Source organism: Anastrepha obliqua, chromosome 2 (genome assembly GCF_027943255.1).
Source record: "Anastrepha obliqua isolate idAnaObli1 chromosome 2, idAnaObli1_1.0, whole genome shotgun sequence".
Classification (NCBI taxonomy): domain Eukaryota; kingdom Metazoa; phylum Arthropoda; class Insecta; order Diptera; family Tephritidae; genus Anastrepha; species Anastrepha obliqua.
In genome coordinates this window covers 88,620,674-88,640,860 of record NC_072893.1, presented here as the reverse complement: position 1 = coordinate 88,640,860, position 20,187 = coordinate 88,620,674, and the positions used below count along the sequence as shown (strand labels likewise).

Genomic DNA, 20,187 nt, shown 5'->3' with positions numbered 1-20,187 from the left:
ACACGTTTTTGACGTGATAAGGTCTTATAATTCGATGTATTCGGCTGCACGCACTAAAACATGCGTCGTTATCTTGCTCATGCGGCGTTATGTTGCTAATGCGGCCTTTTGTTGCTCATGCGGCGACAACCATCGAAGGATATAAGGGCTAATTATTATCTGCAAGTGGCCACAAATTGAAGAAGGAGATCGGCCAAAAACCAAAAAATGGGCATACGTGACAATCCAGTGTAAGCTCAATAAGAGAGAATAAACATTCCACAGTGTTCGGGAGCTGCATATTCTGCCATCAATTGATCGAGATTCACCAAACCAAATGAAAACACTTACATATATTAATTACTTTGAAAAATAATTTATTTTCGTTTCGTTTATACAAAAAAAAAAATTATTAAATATATACCTATTTATTATTGTAAATATTTCTTAAACAATAAAAAAATTATTTTTTAAAATTTTTTTCAAATTGTTTACAACACACAGAAGGACGAATGCCTTATCCAACTTGCAATTCTGTGAAATTCTTGCAAAACAACTTAAATTGACTTAATACATTCTACACTTAAGGATAAAAATTGCATGAAAATATTAAATTTTTATTTGAAATATCAGAATTTATTGATCTGAAAGCAACTGTTAAACCCTATTAAGTTGTTTTATTAAAATTCCACAGATTTGTTATTTAATCTTTAGGGGATTCACGACTTTTGCCTGAAAGCCATAATAAGTAGGAAGTGCATAAGCCTATAAATTAACTCCGAATTGGTGTTAAAATAAATTTATACATACTTTTGACCCAACCAATCAGTAAATTTACCACTTAATGCTAAATAAATTCCCGAAATGATGCTCGTCATATTTATGATGCAATAAAATGTAGGAGTCGCACAACTAAAAATCTTTTTTTTATTAATAAAAAAAAAAAAATTATAACAAACTTACTCAATATTTTACTCAAATAACTTGTATAATAGCGGTTCCCAAACTTTTTTGAACTGCGACTGCGTCAGTATTTATACATTTGCGTCGCTCTTCTAAAAAAGATTAGCTAAAGCCTGTTGCTATTCAAACAAACGTACAGTTAGGGAGCCCTTGACTTAAATAAATGTTGCGAATACCCAAAGAAGTTAATGATTTAAAGGTATAAATGCAATGATGCTTATTAACTTTGACTCAGTAGTCATTACAGCTATACTAAAGTTTATAGTATTAGAAAGTAAAATATTTCATTTTTAAAATTCTTATGCTTTTAAAAGTAAAATGTATGTAAGTACCTAAGAGTGCTACCAAAAATGTGCCTTCAATAGACAGGTGAGAAGAAATTACAAGTACAATAACCGAAGTACAAAATACTACTCTATATTCACACATACATATACCTACATACAGTCACATAACTCCATTGGTTTTTGAACAGTAACTCAACGCGCAATTTAAGGCACAACAATTTACTGGGTAGTTATTTAACAGCTTTAAGGACAATCACGCCTAGAAATACGCAAAAGCTTGTTTCAGCGTCAGCCCTCTAATGTCTTCTTGGCCTTCTTTCCTAATATGCGACGCACCAATGACTCACTGATCCAGATTACCAAAGCCAGAGCAGTTAGTAAATTGAGGAAGTGAATGGTAATTGTGTAACTGGTGGCATCGGTGACTGTGCCTGTAATTGATTGAGTTATGAAAAGGATTAAAATTTTAGTCATACTTAAATATAAACATGAATCCTTCACACTCACCCAGCACAGGTCCGAAGGCCAAAGAGAATATGGTGTTAAAAACCAGCTGTAAGCCGGAAGCAGCTGGCAAGCGTTTCAATGGCACATACGATGGTATAATGAGTGGCGAGAATATGGTACGGAAACCTTTGCCGAACCCGATGAGCAAGAAAAATGCCAAAACAGCGTAATAGGAGTTTGTCATCGTGACAAACATACGGCCAATGGCAATGGCAATAATGCCAAAAGCGAACAACACACGATTGTCTAGCTTGACTTTTTCCAGCGCGAATGGCGCTAAAAAGCGCACACAGATATCCATGCCGCCCAGCATTGACATGGCCAGCGAGATCTCCTCATTGGTATAGCCATATTCGTTTAAGATGAACGGCGTCAAAACAGAGAAATTCATTTCGGCAAACATCATAATAGTCATGCCCATAGCCAAATTGACGAATGTGAAATCTCTCAAGAGATCTAAGTCAAAGAATTTCACCACTTTCTGTTTGAAGCTCATTTTGCTTTTGGCCAATTCTTCGGCCTCTTCCTCTGCTTTTAATTTCTCTTGTTCGCGTTTCAGCTCCTCGTCGGAGATTTTTTGCAGTAACGCTTTCTCCTCAGCACAGGTGCAATGTAATTCCTCAGCACCAGATTTCGAGTAGATGCTACCCTTGCTGGTGTAACGATCGTAATCTTCGCGTTCCCGATTGAAATAGTTCGGCTTGTACAAGCGCGATTCAGCTTGATCGTGCTCATCGTCTTCCCGCTCCGTTTCGGCAATATGTGCTTTGATCGAAGCTTGACGCATCACCTTATGTCTCAGGCGTATCGGGTTCATTTCAGCGGCTAGTGACACTTTCGAACCAAACCAACCATCGTTGGCGCGTGCCATCATCGGCGTACCCGGTTCGGTTATTTCATAGCCGGGCGTATCCAAATCATCCTCATTGAAGAGATATTGTGAAGAGAATATACTGCGTTTGTGATGTTTCTTATACTGACAGTATTTACACTCATACTCCTCATTCTCAGGTAAAGGGTTTAACGATGTTAGTTGTTTGTTGGCCTCTTTCGTTTCCTCCTCAGCTGCGTTATTCGGTTTCGGTGTGTGCCACAATACTGGCTGCAAAGTCAATGCGCACAACAGCGCATTTAGCGTAAAGGCAGCATAAATTAGAATGGTACCCTGTGCGCCATAATGGATCAGTAAAAGCGTGGTGATGTGTGGGAAAATAATGGGGCCCAAACCGGTTATAGTCCAGGAAAAACCGGTTGCACGTCGTCGATTATTTTTGAAATAAGTATTCACTGCTAGCGAGACAGCGGCCATACTGAGACCCATGCCGATAGCTAAAAGAAAAATGAGTGTTGAGTTAATGCGTAACCAAAGTCGAACGGTCATGTGTATTGCAGAGATTTGGAAAGCCAGGAAATATTTACCAAAAATCACCGATAGACATATCACATATTGCCAAAATGTGACACACCACGTTGTCAATAAAGTACCGACGAAAATAAAAATATTGCCGACAATGGCCACTTGACGAAATGAGAAACGTCGAAACATGGCGCCATTCACTATGCCTAAAATGCGAAAGAAAAAGGTTAGTTGTTCTTCATAAAAAAATGGCTGCCTAAAATATAATTATGTAGTTTGATATTTACCAATTAAAGATGCGATACTCATTACGATATTAATAATGGTCGTGGTCTCTTTGGCTGTGAAACCCAAATCTACCATACGTTGCCTATAGATCAGACCAAATTGCTGCAAGGGCGGGAAAATGGCGAGCTGCGAAAAGTATGCAATGAGTCAGATAAGTTTTTTTTTAAATAACAACTCTATTGTAAAATCACTCACATTACTGAGTCCAGCTGCTACGCAAACCACCCAGCCCCAACCGCCATCGGGCGCCACGAAATTCGGACCTAAATCGCTTTTATCCCGTCGCTTGGGTTTCTTCGGCTTTGTGGTCGCTTGGTACACTGTTATATTATTCTTCTCAGCGAGTGTAGCTTTTTCGATCGTCATCTTGGCGTGCGTGTGTGTTTTTTGTAATATTATTAAAAATAGCTTATTATCTGTAGATCAACGTCAACGACCGCAGCTCTGTAATGAAAACATATATTTATGTAGAAATATTTCATATTTAATTAAATGACTATTTAATTGCGGCAATTATGACTACCATTTTATAATGCCACGAAAACGAATGGGGCATGCAAAGTAGTCAACACGCGACTATTTGTGTTGAAACGCCGTATGCAACAGGTGGCTTTTAGAGGTACACCAATTTTATTCAAATGAAACTAAAAATCAACGAACACCCCTTAAGCTAGAAATGAGATTCAACGCTCAAAATGTTTTCATAACAAAAATCTCGTGCAACTTCCATTTGATTTTCGACCTATTCGCCGGACATACAACACAAACTGCAGCCCAATAGATTAAATTTATGTATTTATTGAATTTTATAAGAGCTTGAATCAAGATTATCTCCTTCACGTATCTTTCACTGTGAGAGTTGAAAACGTCCCCGAATCAATACATTTAGTACTCGATCCCACTCTCTTCTACAGAGGTAATGGCTTTTACGATGCACTCAGGCGGGGCTCACATTAGTCGCCCCACGGCTGGAAATTACAATCTTACAATCAATAAAAACTGATCTTCAATTCGGATACGGCAAATAAGTGTAGGTGCCCTAAATTTTGGCACCACATCGAGACACACATCAGATATTGGAGATGAATGCTTGACTTTGACAGCTTTCGAGTGCGTATAAATTTCCTTTGTAATAAATTCCACCAACTGACGGTTTGTAAGTTACGTCTATCGAAAGCTTTAAAGAAAGACTCGGCTAAATAGAAACACCCATTACAGCAATTATCGATACATCGAATAATTACGATACGAAATTCATAATAAGTGTACTGTCCATGATTGCCTCTATTATATAATAGTAATAATAAAAACATTAGTCATCATTCAACATTTCAAAAAATTATCCATTTCGAAAATATATACATAATAAAACAACAATTAAAATACGTAAAAAAGTGTGTTTTTCTTGATTCATGAAGTATTATTTTATGTTATTTAAATTTATTTTTTATTAACGAAAGATTTTTTACGCACACTTTGATACAAAAAAACACACAAAATAAAACATATTTCATAGATGTTACGCTCCGCATTGCCGGCAATCTCAACTGTTTGGCTTGATTTTATCTTCCAACCCCAGCTCAAAACGATTTAATCACGATACTTTCCGGCCATTGTTCTCCCGTGTGACCATTTTTAATCAGGATGCGGCAATTCGGTCCAATAGGTTCTTTTACGCCAATTCATGTTACAGGTGGCGCTAAAGTAATCCTCGTATCAGAGAATGCTATAAATTTTGCGATTGGCCCCTAATGTCAGTTCTGTTTTGACATTTGTGTAGTAAACACATGCTAAATACACGTTAATAAACAATGTTACGCTACACTGCTCCAGAACGCGGAATATTGCTGACTATTTATTTGACCAATAATCGGTCGGTGACTTTGGCACAACGTGAATTTCGTCGCAGATTTCCTTGCCGTCCAACGCCTACTGGTGAAACACTGCGACGTTTAGCCGCTCGCCTCGAAGAGACTGGCACAACACGAGATGCTGCCAGGCGTGGCAGACCCCGGAGTAGTCGTTCTGCAGAGAATATTGCTGCTGTAGCCGAGGATGTCATGGAAGCGCCCTCGATATCGACCAGACGACGTGCCACGCAAATGGGTATCAGTTGACGGTCTTTACAGCGAATTTTGGTACAAGATTTGAAGATGTTTCCGTACAAAGTCCAGACGGTGCATCAGCTGTTAGCTGCTGACCGCCAATCGCGTCTAACATACGCTCAAGCCATCCTTAATCACCACCAAGAGGAAGATGATTTTTCATCAAAAATAAATAAGCAAAATTTACACTTCTGTGGCACTGAAAATCCGCGTGTAACCCACGAAGAGCCATTACACCCGCTCAAAGCCACTGTATGGTGTGCTGTTTTCGCTGGAGGAGTCATCGGACCTTTTTTCGGTTACTGTGAATGGTGAGCGCTACAGAGCAATGATCAACGAGTTCTTTTTGCCGCAACTTGCTGAATTAGGATTGGAAAACATGTGGTTCCAACAGGACGGTGCAGCGGCACACACTGCATGTGCCACAACCGATATGCTGAAGGATGCATTTCCTGGGCGCCTAATCTCCCTTTTTGGCGATTTGCACTGGCCAGCAAGATCCCCTGATTTGACCGCTCCAGAATTCTTTTTGTGGGGCTTTTTGAAGTCGCGGGTTTATGTCAACAAGCCTCAGACTCTTGCAGCTCTTAAAGACAATATCCGTCAAGAATGTGAGGACTTATCGCCGAAAGTTTTGGCCAAAGTGATGGAAAATGCCATAAAAAGGGCTCAAATAGCAATCAACTGTGGCGGCGGCCATTTACATGACATCATATTCTCGACTTGATGTAAAAAAAAATTAAAAAACCAAATAAAAATAATCCACAAGAATAATCAGTTTTTCATTTTTTTTTTAATTACAGCCAAAAACATCGCAAGGTTACTTTTGCGCCACCTTGTATCTGCCATACATATAGCTTCTTCTTGAACCCGGTTCAATCCAATGGTCCCAAAAGGTATTCTGGCGAATTTACAGTTTTCGGCCAATAGATCGAGTGCTCTCATATCGATTTAACTTCACGATTTCCGTAGTTTTTTGGCTTACTAGAATATATTATAGAAATATTTACTCCGATAGCCAAGCGGCAATTAGGGCCCTGGACTCAATTATAGTGTATTTGAAATTGGACAGAGAATGCTTGGTTTCCCTTCCGATTGCATCCGAATTTTTTGACCTAAGTCTAATCTGTATACCTGGTCATAACGGCATTGTGGGAAACTGCAAAGTGGACGTGCCGGCCGGACAAGGGATCTATGAGGTAGCTTGCCCGCGAAAGGAGAGCATCGGGATATCCTTGACTATCTGCCTTCTACTCCTCGAACGATGGACCAACACAGCGAGTGTATACAAACTTGCAAGTTCGAGAAATCCGTATGGCTACGTTTGGGTCGGAGGCGTTCGAGGGATATACTGAGGATGACAAAATCTCAACCTTCAAACCTGGGTGTCCTCACGGGGCACTATCCGCGAGAAATTTGGCATTATTTGAAGTACTTTTTGCATCAGCTGTATGGAGGATGAGGTGGAATCACCTCAGCATCTTCTCCTTAGCTGCCTCGCTCCCAAGGAACTAAGATTTAAGCATCTTGCTTCTCACTTCTTTGCTAAACCTGCTGATATAGCAGGCCTTGATATCAAAAATTTGATGAACTTCATCGGCAGCATAAAGCGGCTAACATTATCGCAACTTAGTCACCGTTTGTAATCCACAAATACTCAACCCCATATCGCATATTTCTATGATTTCTTCATTGCGTACCAGGTAGCTGCGGGTGACATCTATGATTGATCGCAGCGCCGCCATTTCCATCTTACTCATAGCGTGTTTTGTAGCGATTGTGTCAGCTCCTGACGAGCACATGTTTTGTAAATGTGGACTTTCCTTTACTGCTTAGGTGCTTATATCGCCATATGATATCAAGCAAACATCCGTTCGAGCTGCTTTATTTGTATGGTTGGCAGCCTCGGCGCTTATTTCGAGATACTGTCATGGATTTTGTCTTTACCACCAATAATTGTTAACCCCTTTTTACAACACTTCACCTAATATACATAAGTCCATCACGCAGCCTTTTCGGTTTCTTGCAATATCTGAAACAGCTTGGTTACCCAGATTATTTCGCTGTTGGTGTTAAGATTTTGTATTTGAGGGAATATTTCTGTTTGCTGTCTAATCCATCTCCATGCTAAGCCACCATCATCACCGTCATTAGTTCTTAATCTTTGTTGAAACTCTTTAGTTGGACTGTTTACTGTCTTTTCTAACTAATTTGACTTGTGGTCAGGCATCTATTGCAGTATACACTAATAAATGTACAGTTGCGCTCCACTAACAACTTATGAATTGCAATTCAATGCTTGAGCTCGCACGCCTTACAACAATAGGCGTAACGGTAGTTATGTAAATATATAAAATACTCTTTTCTGTTGTGAACTCAAGTAAAAAATATTCATATCCTCAGCAGTGTCATTAACGTGTAATTACGCCTTAGCTGTTTGCTGCAACTAAACGCATAAGTGCCTCATAAACCATGTAAAGCTCATAAATTTACTATCTCATAAAACAGCTGTCAAAATTTGTATGGGCAAGCGTTACCACAAATTCCGAAGTTTCGTTGACAAAGCCAGTGCGGACAGAAGGTGAAATAATTATTTTGTCAGGTGGCTTAATTTTAAACTGGGTGTACATGTTGAAAGTTCCAAGTTTCGTGAATTTTATATTATTCAAAGAACATACAAAAAAAATTAAAAATAAAATATCTATTGCCAAGGTTATAAGAGGCCAATGCAAGATTGAATACTCCTTAAGGAAGAATAATCCTTTGAAAGGGAATTCATGCAGAGGTGCTGGAACTATTTGAACTTCAAACGAATCGATTACATTCCAGATACTGATGAGAAAACAATTTGAAATAATTGACGCAGAGATTGTTGTTGTTCTAACAACACAAACATTCTACTCAAATATTTTGGAAATGCTATTAGATTCTCAGTCCTTGAGCGGATATAAATTCGGGTCGTTTCGATAACGTTGAACCGTCTGTAGTGGGAAGATTCACAGAAGTTGTAATAGGCGTTTATATGTGATGCGATGTGAATCACATTAATCTGTGTTCGTGTAGTCTGAAGGCATCTACTTAAACTGAGCGCGCTTGATGGAAAGTTTCATGCATAGCTCCAATTTGCAAGGCCACTTGATGAGTTGTCAGTTAGGTCGCGTTTCTGGTACGGTGATCCTAGAAAGTATAAAATCTGTACAACACAGATTTTGCTATGCAGAATTTTATCAAGTACTTCATTAATTCACTACTCTAGCGGCGGACCTTCTTTACTGAAAGGATCGAAACGTAGCCTTTGGTTTGCCTTTTGCCTTCCTTATTCTTCCAGTTTTAATAACCGCGGAAGAACTACTTCATTAGCCAGGTATGCAATGTAACCAGATACCCTACTCAGAATTGTGATGTCTATTAATTGTTGAAAGCAGTAGCACCAGCTTGGCAGTAAATTTGTGTACCTACTTTCACGGTCATGAACAATGATTTGCCGTCCGACTTGCCGCCCCACACAGCGTACCTTTGAAGGCATACTCCTAAGACGCGTTACTCAGCTTGAAGCAGGGAATGGGAAATAGAAGCCTTGTAAGTTGAAACCAGAGAGCCCTATTTTAACGCTATTATTTGACTTGGAGCCATAAGTACATCATACTAGGTTGTTCAATAAGTTTTGCGGTTCTTCCAACGAGTTCCAATTTATAAATTACATCCCTGAATTGAGAATCTGGAAGGTCTACAAAATGCGCTTCCACAGCTGTTATGACCTCATCATTTGATGAAAAACGCTTTTTAGGCATGAATCGGACCGATTTCTGGTCATGAATTCGCTTCGGAGCTGAAGAGCCAGGTTCACACCACTCTTTAACCTCCTGCTTTGATTTAGGATCATGGTGATATACCCAAGTCACATCCATAGTGATGAATCTACACACAAAATCCACTTTGTCCTTTCGTAAACGCTCAAAATGTTGCTGAGAAAGTCGTTTCAGTGCTGAGTTTTTGTTCCATTGTTAGCTAATGCGACACCCATTGTGCACACAACTTCCTGAAACCCAATTTTTCAGTCCAAATATTGCTTACACTGTCCAATGAGTCGCCTAGGGCTTCTACTAAATCTCTTTCAGTCACTTGACGATTGTTCAATACGATTTCCCGTATTTTTTCTACGAATTCTGGTGTTGTTGCTGTTTTTGGACGTCCTTGTCGTGAATCGCCTTCAAAGCTTGTACGACGACGTTTCAATTGAGCAACCCATCTTTCTACTGTACTGATTGCTGGCGAAGAGTCCTTATATTCTTTAAATATTCGTACATAAATTTCCTTTGCTTTTGACCTTCCTTTAAAAATTGCGTCACTGAACGATACTTGATTTTTTCCATTGTAGAAAATACTGCGACACGTCGGTACTAAATGGCTTGTCATCAAAACAGGAATTGTCAGATTGAAATGAAAATTGACCTACGTTCATTTGAAGAATTGTATCAACATAACAAACAAAAATGTAGGCTAGTAGCAAAGCCCTCTCTTATCGAACCGTAAAACGTATTGAACAACCTGGTATATGGTATGACTCTACTTCCGGAGTTAAGGTTCCTTGCCCTAATTGAACTTATTTGAATATATATATATATATATATAATTGGCGCGTACACCCTTTTTGGATGTTTAGCCCAGCTCCTCCTCCTATTTGTGGTGTGCGTCTTGATGTTGTTCCACAAATGGAGAGACCTACAGTTTCAAGCCGACTCCGAACGGCAGATATTTTTATGAGGAGCTTTTTCTTGGCAGAAATGCACTCGAAGGTTTGCCATTGCCTGCCGAGAGGCGACCGCTATTAGAAAAATGTTTTTCTTAATTTTGGTGTTTCACCGAGATTCGAACCAACGTTCTCTCTGTGAATTCCGAATAGTAATCACGCACCAACCCATTCGGCTACGGCGGCCGCCAAAAAGAGAATAAGACATTAAAATTATGTGTGAGGTGCAACCTCGAAAGACCAACATGGCTAATACAAAGTTCTTCTTCTTAGTTTCTAGTAGTACTAGCAAATATTTGAAATGCGCTGGTCTGCCGTTATGGCAAACTATTTTATTCTACAGGGTAGTCGAAGCCACTTGAAAGTTTATCTCTAATGGAAGCTTACGCACCGTGAGCATACACAGCGGCAAGACTTCTTTTCAATTTTCCTAACATTTTCAAAACTGTAGTAGTATTAGGGAATAATAGGAAATTATTGGAATGAAATTATTTTATCTGTTTAGTGGCATCAAGGCTCACTCTTCCTAATAGAAAACAAATCATTGAAAACTATTCATACTTATTTTATTTATACTCAAATTAACTTTAAATTTAAACTCGAAATGCCAGTTGGATCACCCTGTATTAATATTTTATTCGGGAACACATTGAGCATTGCAACTTCAACATATAAAATGAATAAAATTCATTGCAATCGTCGCGCAGCCATGGGTAGACTTTTGTTGTCAGTTGATCGGCGGTGATCGTCTTTAGACTAAAAATTTATTGCAAATGACCGCCTGCAACAGCAAAAAAAGAAATAAATTTCGCCACAGTCTGCCACTTTGGCAAACCAAGTATGCCATCGAGTTGAGCAGGGAAGTCAGTGAAGAAAGGAGTTGTGCATATGGGAGACGTCTGTGGAATGTGTTGGGGCACCTATTTTTAAACTTGAAATAAAATATATTGTAGACGGATGAAATGCGCAAAGCGTTTTCATGTCACGTCGCGTGCAACAAATTGACAATGAATCAGCACAAAATATTTTCTATGTACAGCCCAACTCGATCTTTTATTATTATAAAGAGTATTATTTTTTTACTTTGTCCTTGTGTTATTGTTGTTGTTGTTTTTAAGAAGACGCAAATGGAGAATAATATTTTCATTTCGCTGCTTATTAAAGGCAAATTGTCAGAGGAGGAGGAGGAGTCCACTTGTATTCTTATTGCACACAAACGAAACGTGACAAAAATTTGTTTTCACCAAAGAGATATTTAACGGTGTGGATTAAACACAAAAAAGTGAAATAGACAATTTTTCGACAAGCTACGACCAAAGAGCTATGCACATACATATACACATATGGATGTAAGAAGATTGAGTTGAAAGTGTGTTGACTATTAAGAATGCTAGTGTTAGCGTCAATTTGTGATACCGGAATTTGGGATTTATTCACTCTTGCCGATAACCTATGCTTAGGTCATAGTTCTATCTCCTGTGATACTCGCCGTCGCTAACGTGCAAAGGTCCAAAAATCTTCCGCAGAATTTTTCTCTCAAGCACTCCAAGGGACGCAGCAGATATCATCAGCCCCGCTTTTGCGCCATACCATACGATGAGAGACTTACAAAGTGTTCGTTGAGAGAGGACTTTGCTATTCAATTGCCTATAATCAAAGAAGATTTGGACAACCCATAACCTTTACTAAGGTCAAACTAAGAATGTTCACGGGCGTTCTCACAGGTCACTACGGATTGCGTAATTATCTGCACTGGATTGGTATATGGTTCACTGACTCCTGTCAATTCTGTGGCCTGTCCCCGGTGATGCTATAGCAGAAGGAAAAAGATAAGTTATTGTACATGAGCCAGAAAGGCACATACGCTCAGCCCAACGAGGCTCTATCAGAGGTTTTTTAAGAGAACTCGATTTAGATGAGGTGCAGTAATGAGTAGCGGGCACAAAAGTACATGAGGCCGAAGTGCAAACCTTATTTTCATTCATTCACTCGTTCACGAATAGAAAATCTTTCAAAATTAAGTAAGTTAAATGCGATCTAAACTGACTGCATACCTATATTTAAAACCTGCCGACGAAAAACACCACTTCGCAAGAATAAGTCTCATATGTTCTCGAATTCGCAAAGAAGTTATGTAGCGAAAATGATGAAAATTGTGTATTTGTCAATTTGAACTTTCATTCAGTAAAAGTTTATTCCAAAACATGCCTTCAATGGAAAAATGTGTGTTAATGTAACTAGTCCCGAAATTTTCGGGACTAATATAAAATATCTCTATCTTCCAGAACTCCGGGATTCTTAGTCTTACGTACATATGTATACCGATACCTTACGTTTAAGTTTCTTTTCGTTTTTGCCAGCCATCGGCACAAACATTGTCGACAGCAACAAAGAACAGCATAGTGTGGACAAATGCCTAAGTGGAAATGTTTTGCTTGTTTGAAAAAAAGTTAAATACTCATAAAATAAAAAAATACTGTAAACAAAGTGAAGAAATGAATATAGAAAATCCAGCGCAGCTGGTGTGAACACACGCTTCAACCGCTCTACAAGTACAACAGGCAGCTTATCGGGAAGCGCACTGCACAAATCACTGAGATCATTTTGATCGTCATCATGAACCATCGATTGTTTAATATTCAAGGAGTGGGCCGCATTCATGCCGATATGTGTGAGCGTGTGTGGAACTAATGGGCGAATGTCGTTGAAAATTCCTGCATAGAATTATGAGTGAAGTGGGAAAAAGCGAAAAAGCGAAAAAGGCATGCAATTATGCATTGTCACTCGTGCGATCGTCGCATTGAACCCATTTAGAATCGATGATATCGATTGCAGATGATGGAGACACAAGCATTTGTGTGCGTACAACTTCATACCTAAGTACGCACGGATCGGCTGTGGGTACATGTGTGTAGTTGCGTGGGTGTCATTGTACCCGCAAACGTGCAGACCAATTCTCAACGCAAGTGCTAGACAAGTGAATGAATTTGACGAGGAAATTGAATGAAATGCCAAAGGAGTGTGGCTGTATGTACATATTGCAACACCTTAAAATTCTTTGATAATAAAAATAGATTGATTGTTTATAGGCGTACACACATATGCATGTGCATATATGTATATGTAAATGTGTCTATGGATGGATACTCGTAAATGCATGATCAAACTTACATACGAATATTGTGACGCACCCACGAAAGGCGTTTACCACTTAATGGATTATAAAATAAAGAATGAAGCCTGCTAATTGCTATAATAAAATCATTTCGTTTAAAAATAGATAAAAAAAACTAGTTAGGAGTCTAAGTTCAGGTGGCACCGTACTTTATGTTCCCAGCGCACGTTTTTAGCGAAAAGTTCTGTGCATACATAGGTTGAAGTAAATGTAGAAATATATGTATGTATAAAATTGTTTCTTTTTGTTGTTGCTTTACTAATCTTACGTGTAGCATAGCCGAATGCGCTTATGCGTGACTATTAGCAGGAAGGTTTCGGGCTTAAAACCCACTGACAAAATAAAATTTCATATGATATAAACATTTTTTTCTTCCATCAAAGGCATTGTAGTTTCTGATAAGCGGACACCGTACAAACTCTTCCTCGCGGATGTCGAAATCAATAAATTTGGTTAATGTGAAATAGCTGCCAAAGTCCATACACACTGTATTGCCGTGAAAGTTCGCATGTATCTCACGGCAAAGTACAGGGTTTGATTGAAAAGTAATGAGCCTTCCCGTGCGGAGTGTCTGCCAAGCGATCAACCGAATCGGCTGGTGGAGGAAAATGATCGTTGGACCTTCCCCTTCCACTACAAACCGGTCCCAGTTCGCTGGCAACAGCGGTGCAGTCAACATCGCTCCGCACGTAAAAGCTGCCGATTCGGTTGATCGCTTGGCAGACGCTCCGCGCGGGAAGGCTCATTACTTTTCAATCAAACCCTGTAGTACTCTGTTCACGTCGTGGAAACACCGCGCAAGACGCCAGCAACATTTTTCCACACCTATTTAAAATGTAAATGCCCATTTAAAATTAAACGAAATCCGACAGTTCGTTTCCGCGTGAAATGCTGGAGTTCAAATACTCCGAATATACGGCATTTTTAAGCGAAACGTCTTCGCGAAGAGCGTAAGTAAATATTTTTTTAATTTTTTTTGTATTAATTTATTTAAAAACACTTTTCTTATAAAAAATGTGTCAATTGCTTTTGCGGCGATGCTTATACTTAGTCCTGCCATAAGTTCTGTTACAAGTTAAGACCATTATAGATATGAAATTATAATACTTTTTTAATTAAGTTAGCTTTATTTAATCACGTAAATATTAAAAAACAAAATTTTTAATTTTCATTCGTAACGGTCACCATTTGCTTTTACACAAGCTTTCAAACGATTAGGTCATTCAGCTATTGCAGCACGCACCGTTTCCATGGATATGAACGTCGCTGCTCGAACCAAAGATTGTTTGAGACTCTCCAAATTCCGTGGGGTCTTCGACAGTCCATGTTCTCCAATTCTGAAAATCAACTGTAGTCCCATGGATTCAGAAATGGGCTTCCAGACGGCCAATCTTCTGCGACTATGAACCCAGGAATATTGTTTTTTAGCCACTGCTGAGTGATTTTTGCCTTATGGGCTGGAGCGGAAACTTGCTGGAATATACAACGCTTTCCATTGAGGTGAGTACTGACTTACCACGTCTTTTAAGACATTCTCCTGGTTCACTTTTGCTCGGATATTAACCCGCTTTTCACAGAAATGAAGGGATGTAACGACTTTACAAGACATTACTGCCAAAACATTACTAAGGCTGGATGGTGACCACGCTGAACCTGTGGAACAACAGTTTTTGCGTCTCTAGTAGTTTTTGCATAGATTTTGTCGTTTTGTTTATTAAGAAATTCTGAAACAGTTTTCTCATCTGTGAAAATAATATTTTAATGGCCGTTGACCGTGTGCCACTGAAGAAGCGGCTTGCATCTGTCGAGTCTAATTTTCTTCAAACGCGTTGTTAAAAGATGACCAGTTGGGCGACGGAAGGCTTTCATGTGGAGATCATCTCTAACTAGTCTTGACATCGATCTGGTCGATACATTCATTTACCTGGACATGATTTTTTTCTTTTTGAGTGGATTTCTGCGAATTCTTTCTCAAATGGCTTTTATGGCTGCACTGGTTCGAACCACGCGAGGTCAGGCACTTCTTTTTCTGTCTGTCACTTCAGACGTTTGGGAAAAACGATTGATCGTGCGGTAAACAAACATTCTCGAAATATTAAGTTTTTTCAGCAACTCGTGAATCTCACTCGCACTTTTACCACACTGAGATTTTCCTTAGCTTCCCACTCCATTGCTAACAAGCAAAATTTGCCACGAAGCTGAGTATAATTTATGAGCAGACAATGTGTACGAACAAAATTAAAAATAACAGAACTTTTTTCTGCGAATTCGTTCTGGCTGTATGCATTGTAAAATTTGTCACAGAATTTATGGCTAAGACTAAGAAAATTAGACGTTTCATCTCAATCGACACTCAAAAGTTGCTAGCAACATTTCAGGGCAAGCAAATGCATGTTGCTGGTGAAATTTCACGGCTGTGAAGTTAGACATTTTGTTTAAAATGTTGTTTATTTCTTACATAAACCATGTGAGTAGACAGTGAAGAAGTGTTTCAGCAAAATTGTTAATGAGAAAACCGACATCCCTATCGGCTTTAGCCATTGGATCATAGAGAATGAGCTTCCACTATCAGCAGCTGCTCAGTTCTCCAAAGTTATTAATTTAGCTCAGAACCAAGTCCAAGTTGATGCTGAAGACTATCTTCAATGTACCTGAGGATGTAGAAAATAGTATTGTTAAGAATCGCTTGCAAACTCTTATGAAGATGAACAAGAAAATGAGCTTGCCGACCTGCTAACTTCTTTTAAAGAGGATATTTTAGCTATAAGAAAACTAAACGCTTTTTCCTTATATCACAACGACCTCAAAGGCGTTGAATTGCTTACTGATCTTGATATTGAAATTAAAGTTAAAACTCGCCAAACTAAAATTTCTGGCTTTTTTTTAATCTATTTGAATAGCTTGCATAATAAAATTTATTTTTTACAATACATTACTCATATTTCTCTACAAGGCGGTGCAAAATTAATCACTCTATCATAATATTTATAATTTTTGATCATATTTGCCACTTATGAACTAGACAGCTGCAGTATAAAAACAGACAAGTAGCACTCCATTAGGCTCAAAATAAAGATTTCCATCACTTAAATAACTGTTTTTGTTTTCTTGAGTTAGATATTCCAAAAAAATGTGCCGCTTGAAAGATTAAAGATCTGTCACAAATTATTATTAACTTTTTTACACTCTTCTTATAGGCGAACATATTTTGAGGAAGGGCAAAAGTTTAGAGGGGGCAAATACTGTTTTAATACAAAGAATTCAGTATGAAATATTAAGCATAGTGGCGACAACGTAATGGTTTGGAAGCTCTTGCGGTATCTGGAGTAGGTATAATAGCATTATTTGAGGGTAACATTGCCCGTTGTAATTACAAATTTTTACTGTAGCATAATTTGAAACCTTCGGTGGATAAATTGCAGCTTAGTCAAGGTGGAATCTTTCAAACAAAATAACGATCCAAGACACGCGGCACACATTGTTTAGGATTGGTTGCTTTACTATGTTGGTGCATAATTAAACAGGCCATCGCAAAACCCAAATTTAAATATTATATTACTGAATACTTATGGGACATTTTGGAACGCAAAATTAGAAAAACCCTGGTTTACGCACTGCGCAAAATAAAAGCTTGGAGTAGTAAAGGATATTTTAGAAGTAACGCCTAGATGTCAGTAGTGCATAGTTCCTGTATAATGCCTTTTTTATGTCATCTTTAACATTTCTCAAGTAGACCGATGTACAATGTTTCACCTTAGAGCGATTTGAAAAAACTGGTCGATCTTTAAGAAGAACATATCGCACAATTCGTAATTTTTGGGTGGAAATAATCAACCGAATGAGTCCACAATTCAAAGGATAGTGAAAAAATGTCAAGAAACTGATTCTGTCGATGATAGAAATAGGACTTTAGGCTTTTTAGGCAGGCCACATTCTGTTCAGAATATTGCTGCTGTAGCGAAAAGTTTTGCTAAATAACCTTCAATATCTCGACGCTCTTAACAATTAGGCATTCATGATTCGACTGTTTGGCGGGTCTTATCTGTGGACTTTTAAATTATGTAATTTTCATGAAAAAATCCAAATTTTTACATTTTTAACTGCAAAACAACATCAGGGCGAATATCGTCACGTCTGCAGAGGTGGCAAATGCCATCACTGCTTTAAGCACTTCAAAAATTCTACACTGCGAACAAACAAGCACTGGTTCCTACGTATTCATTTACTGTATGGCCAAGCCACTTTCATAAGCTTGATGAAACCTTTTAAATTATGCAAACATTTTCAAACTTGAAATTGCATGTTTTTGTTGTACTACGAATATAATTTTAATTTAAGAAAATAAAAAGAAATGAAATAAAAATAAGTAAGTAGTCAAAGATTTGCAATATGTCGCGCTGCTATTGCTGGGTATACCTATCCTACTGAAGCTCAGAATTCAAGAAATAAATGTCATTAACTAAGCTGCAGATCAAATTACAACGTGTTGCGTCAACCTTCGGGTTTTCTCCAAAACCTTCAGACTGTTTAAAATGTAGACACAGTGTTGTAAACATACAAACATACGATGCCCCATAAGTTTCAAAAAGCATGCATAGGTTGAGTGAGGGCTAAATTCTAGAGGTATTTATGATTGTTGTGTCGCAGAAGCTTATCGAAACAATCGAATAAGACGAGTATAGACATGCGTATATACATACATATTTTCACGCTAAAATGCAAATGCAATAACGAGAGTGTTGTTCTAAAACAAAACTCCCTCTCTTAAACAAGTACTTGCCGCAGAGGAAAAGAGGAAGTTTTGAAATTGATGATACCCGTACATCAGAGAATACATTGGCAAGTTCATTTTGAAGTGCCCACAAAAACTAGTCCATTATTAAATTTAAATATTATTGTTGGCGTGTGTAATGTAGCAACACAAGTTCCAAGTATTTATGTACATTTATAAATATATATACAATACATATGCAAGAAGACACATACGTTACTTAAGAAGCTACATCTGTGCTCATAACTTGACTTAATCACTTTTCCTTGCAAGACCCCATATTTTCTTGCAAAAGTGCGAAAGTTAAGTAGCCGTTAACACTGTCGCGAGCAGAGGCGGAATAAATATTTTTACAAGTAAAAAAATGCCAACCTAGATTTGCATATATTTAGTATAGGAAGTATATTACAACAGCCTGCATACAAAGAGTCATTTTAAACGGCGCGCTGTATGCCGATTTTAGCAAAATAATTACGAATATTCCACACACAACTGGATTATAGTGATTCGTAGGCAGCAAAAAGAAACCCGTTTAGCAGCCAAGAGTACACAAAAACAACAACAATAAGAACATCAATAGCAGCACCCATAGTGCAATCACAACAGTGCGCCCGACCTCATTGATGCAGCTACCAGCGCGCGCTCCTTTTACCGCATTGCTGGTTTGCTGGCTGGCTGGGCTCTCATTTAGTGCGAATTGTGGCGATTCATTGGCAGGATTTTATCCATGCGTGCGCCTTGTAGGCATTTTGTGTGAGCGTCAGCCAATCCCCAGCTGTAGTTGTCATTCTGCCTACTACGAGTATATTGGCGAAGTGTGCTAGTGCTGCAGGTGAAGTGTGACGGCGGCGGTAGATAGCGGCCAGACAGTCAACTTGACGTGGTAGGCCTATGCATTTATTCATGTGCCGAAATGTCCCGGAGCGCAATAAAATCAAATCAAATACAAATAAAAATAAAACGCAATAACATACCAACTCGTCATTGTAGCTGTAACGAAAATAAAAATAACAACAACAAAAGCCGTCCAGATTAGACCAGCCGCAAGTTAATTCGCATGGTAGTTTGCTGTATTAAAACTTTGCACTCCAATGATGCGAAGCGTGCCAAGTATGAGCACTGACAGTGGAATGGAGATAGGAAGTAATTGAGTAAAATTTATATATTCAGGGTCCGGCAGTCAAAGTGTAACCAATTAAAAAGGCCATACATTTAGTTTGGAAATTACTTTTATTCAATTAAAGAAAGATAGTCAAAAAATACTTTAAATTTATAATTTGACTGGCCTGTGATAATTTAAAAAAATATTTCAGTTTAAAAACACTTTTCTCGACTGGGTGGGGTGCCGGGAATATGACTGAATTTATATGTCACCTTCACTTCACTCGTATGTTTTTTCTTTCTTTCGACTGACGAAGGGTATTGCCATTGCCTGTCGAGGAGCGACTGCTATTAGAAAAATCTTTTTTTTTATTTGGTGTTTCATGTACGGAGATTCCAACCTGGCCCCTTCCGAATGGTGGACGGTCAGTTAATTAGTCCGTTAGTAATATTTGTATTATTATAAGTATAATATTTTTACTCAAAATAATTCATACCAACAGATAGTGAATAATACAAATTTACTTCGAATTATTTCAAAATCGGTCCACTGTGCGCCAAACCATAATTCCTTGCAACTAATGAAGTGCACTTTAAGGCTTTTGTAATGCACCTTGATGGCAATTTTGTTGGGAATTTGTGGCTTGTGCGAATACAAGTTTATAAGAATGTAAAAAATTGCAGAAAACTGTGCACCTACACACGCACACATAAACTTATCCTCACATATCCATGTAGATATTTGATGACCGCACGTACGTGCCTCCAACAGCGTCAAAACGCCGCAGAGCTGCCACTTAATCCCCAAATCATTGTAGCTAATGCGAGTAAACATACACACACACACACAATTGATGTGCATTTGGGTTGGCGTACTTTGTGCGTGCGCGTATAATTAACCACT

At 38.5% G+C, this 20,187-nt stretch overlaps 1 protein-coding gene across 6 annotated transcripts in view; it reads right to left on the bottom strand.

Moving 5' to 3' along the window:
* Positions 1–418: 418 nt before the first annotated feature.
* The window catches only part of LOC129237773 (uncharacterized), a 64,061-nt gene continuing 44,292 nt past the window's right edge, over positions 419–20,187 (bottom strand). For all 6 annotated transcript variants that reach the window (XM_054872702.1, XM_054872707.1, XM_054872705.1 and 3 more), the window contains exons 2-6: positions 3,577–3,825; positions 3,381–3,507; positions 3,156–3,299; positions 1,737–3,065; positions 419–1,660 (exon numbers count right to left, since the gene is read on the bottom strand). In XM_054872702.1, the coding sequence (XP_054728677.1) occupies positions 1,518–1,660; positions 1,737–3,065; positions 3,156–3,299; positions 3,381–3,507; positions 3,577–3,747 (1,914 nt within the window). In that variant the 5' untranslated portion in view covers positions 3,748–3,825 and the 3' untranslated portion in view covers positions 419–1,517. The remainder of the gene's footprint in view (positions 1,661–1,736; positions 3,066–3,155; positions 3,300–3,380; positions 3,508–3,576; positions 3,826–20,187) is intronic.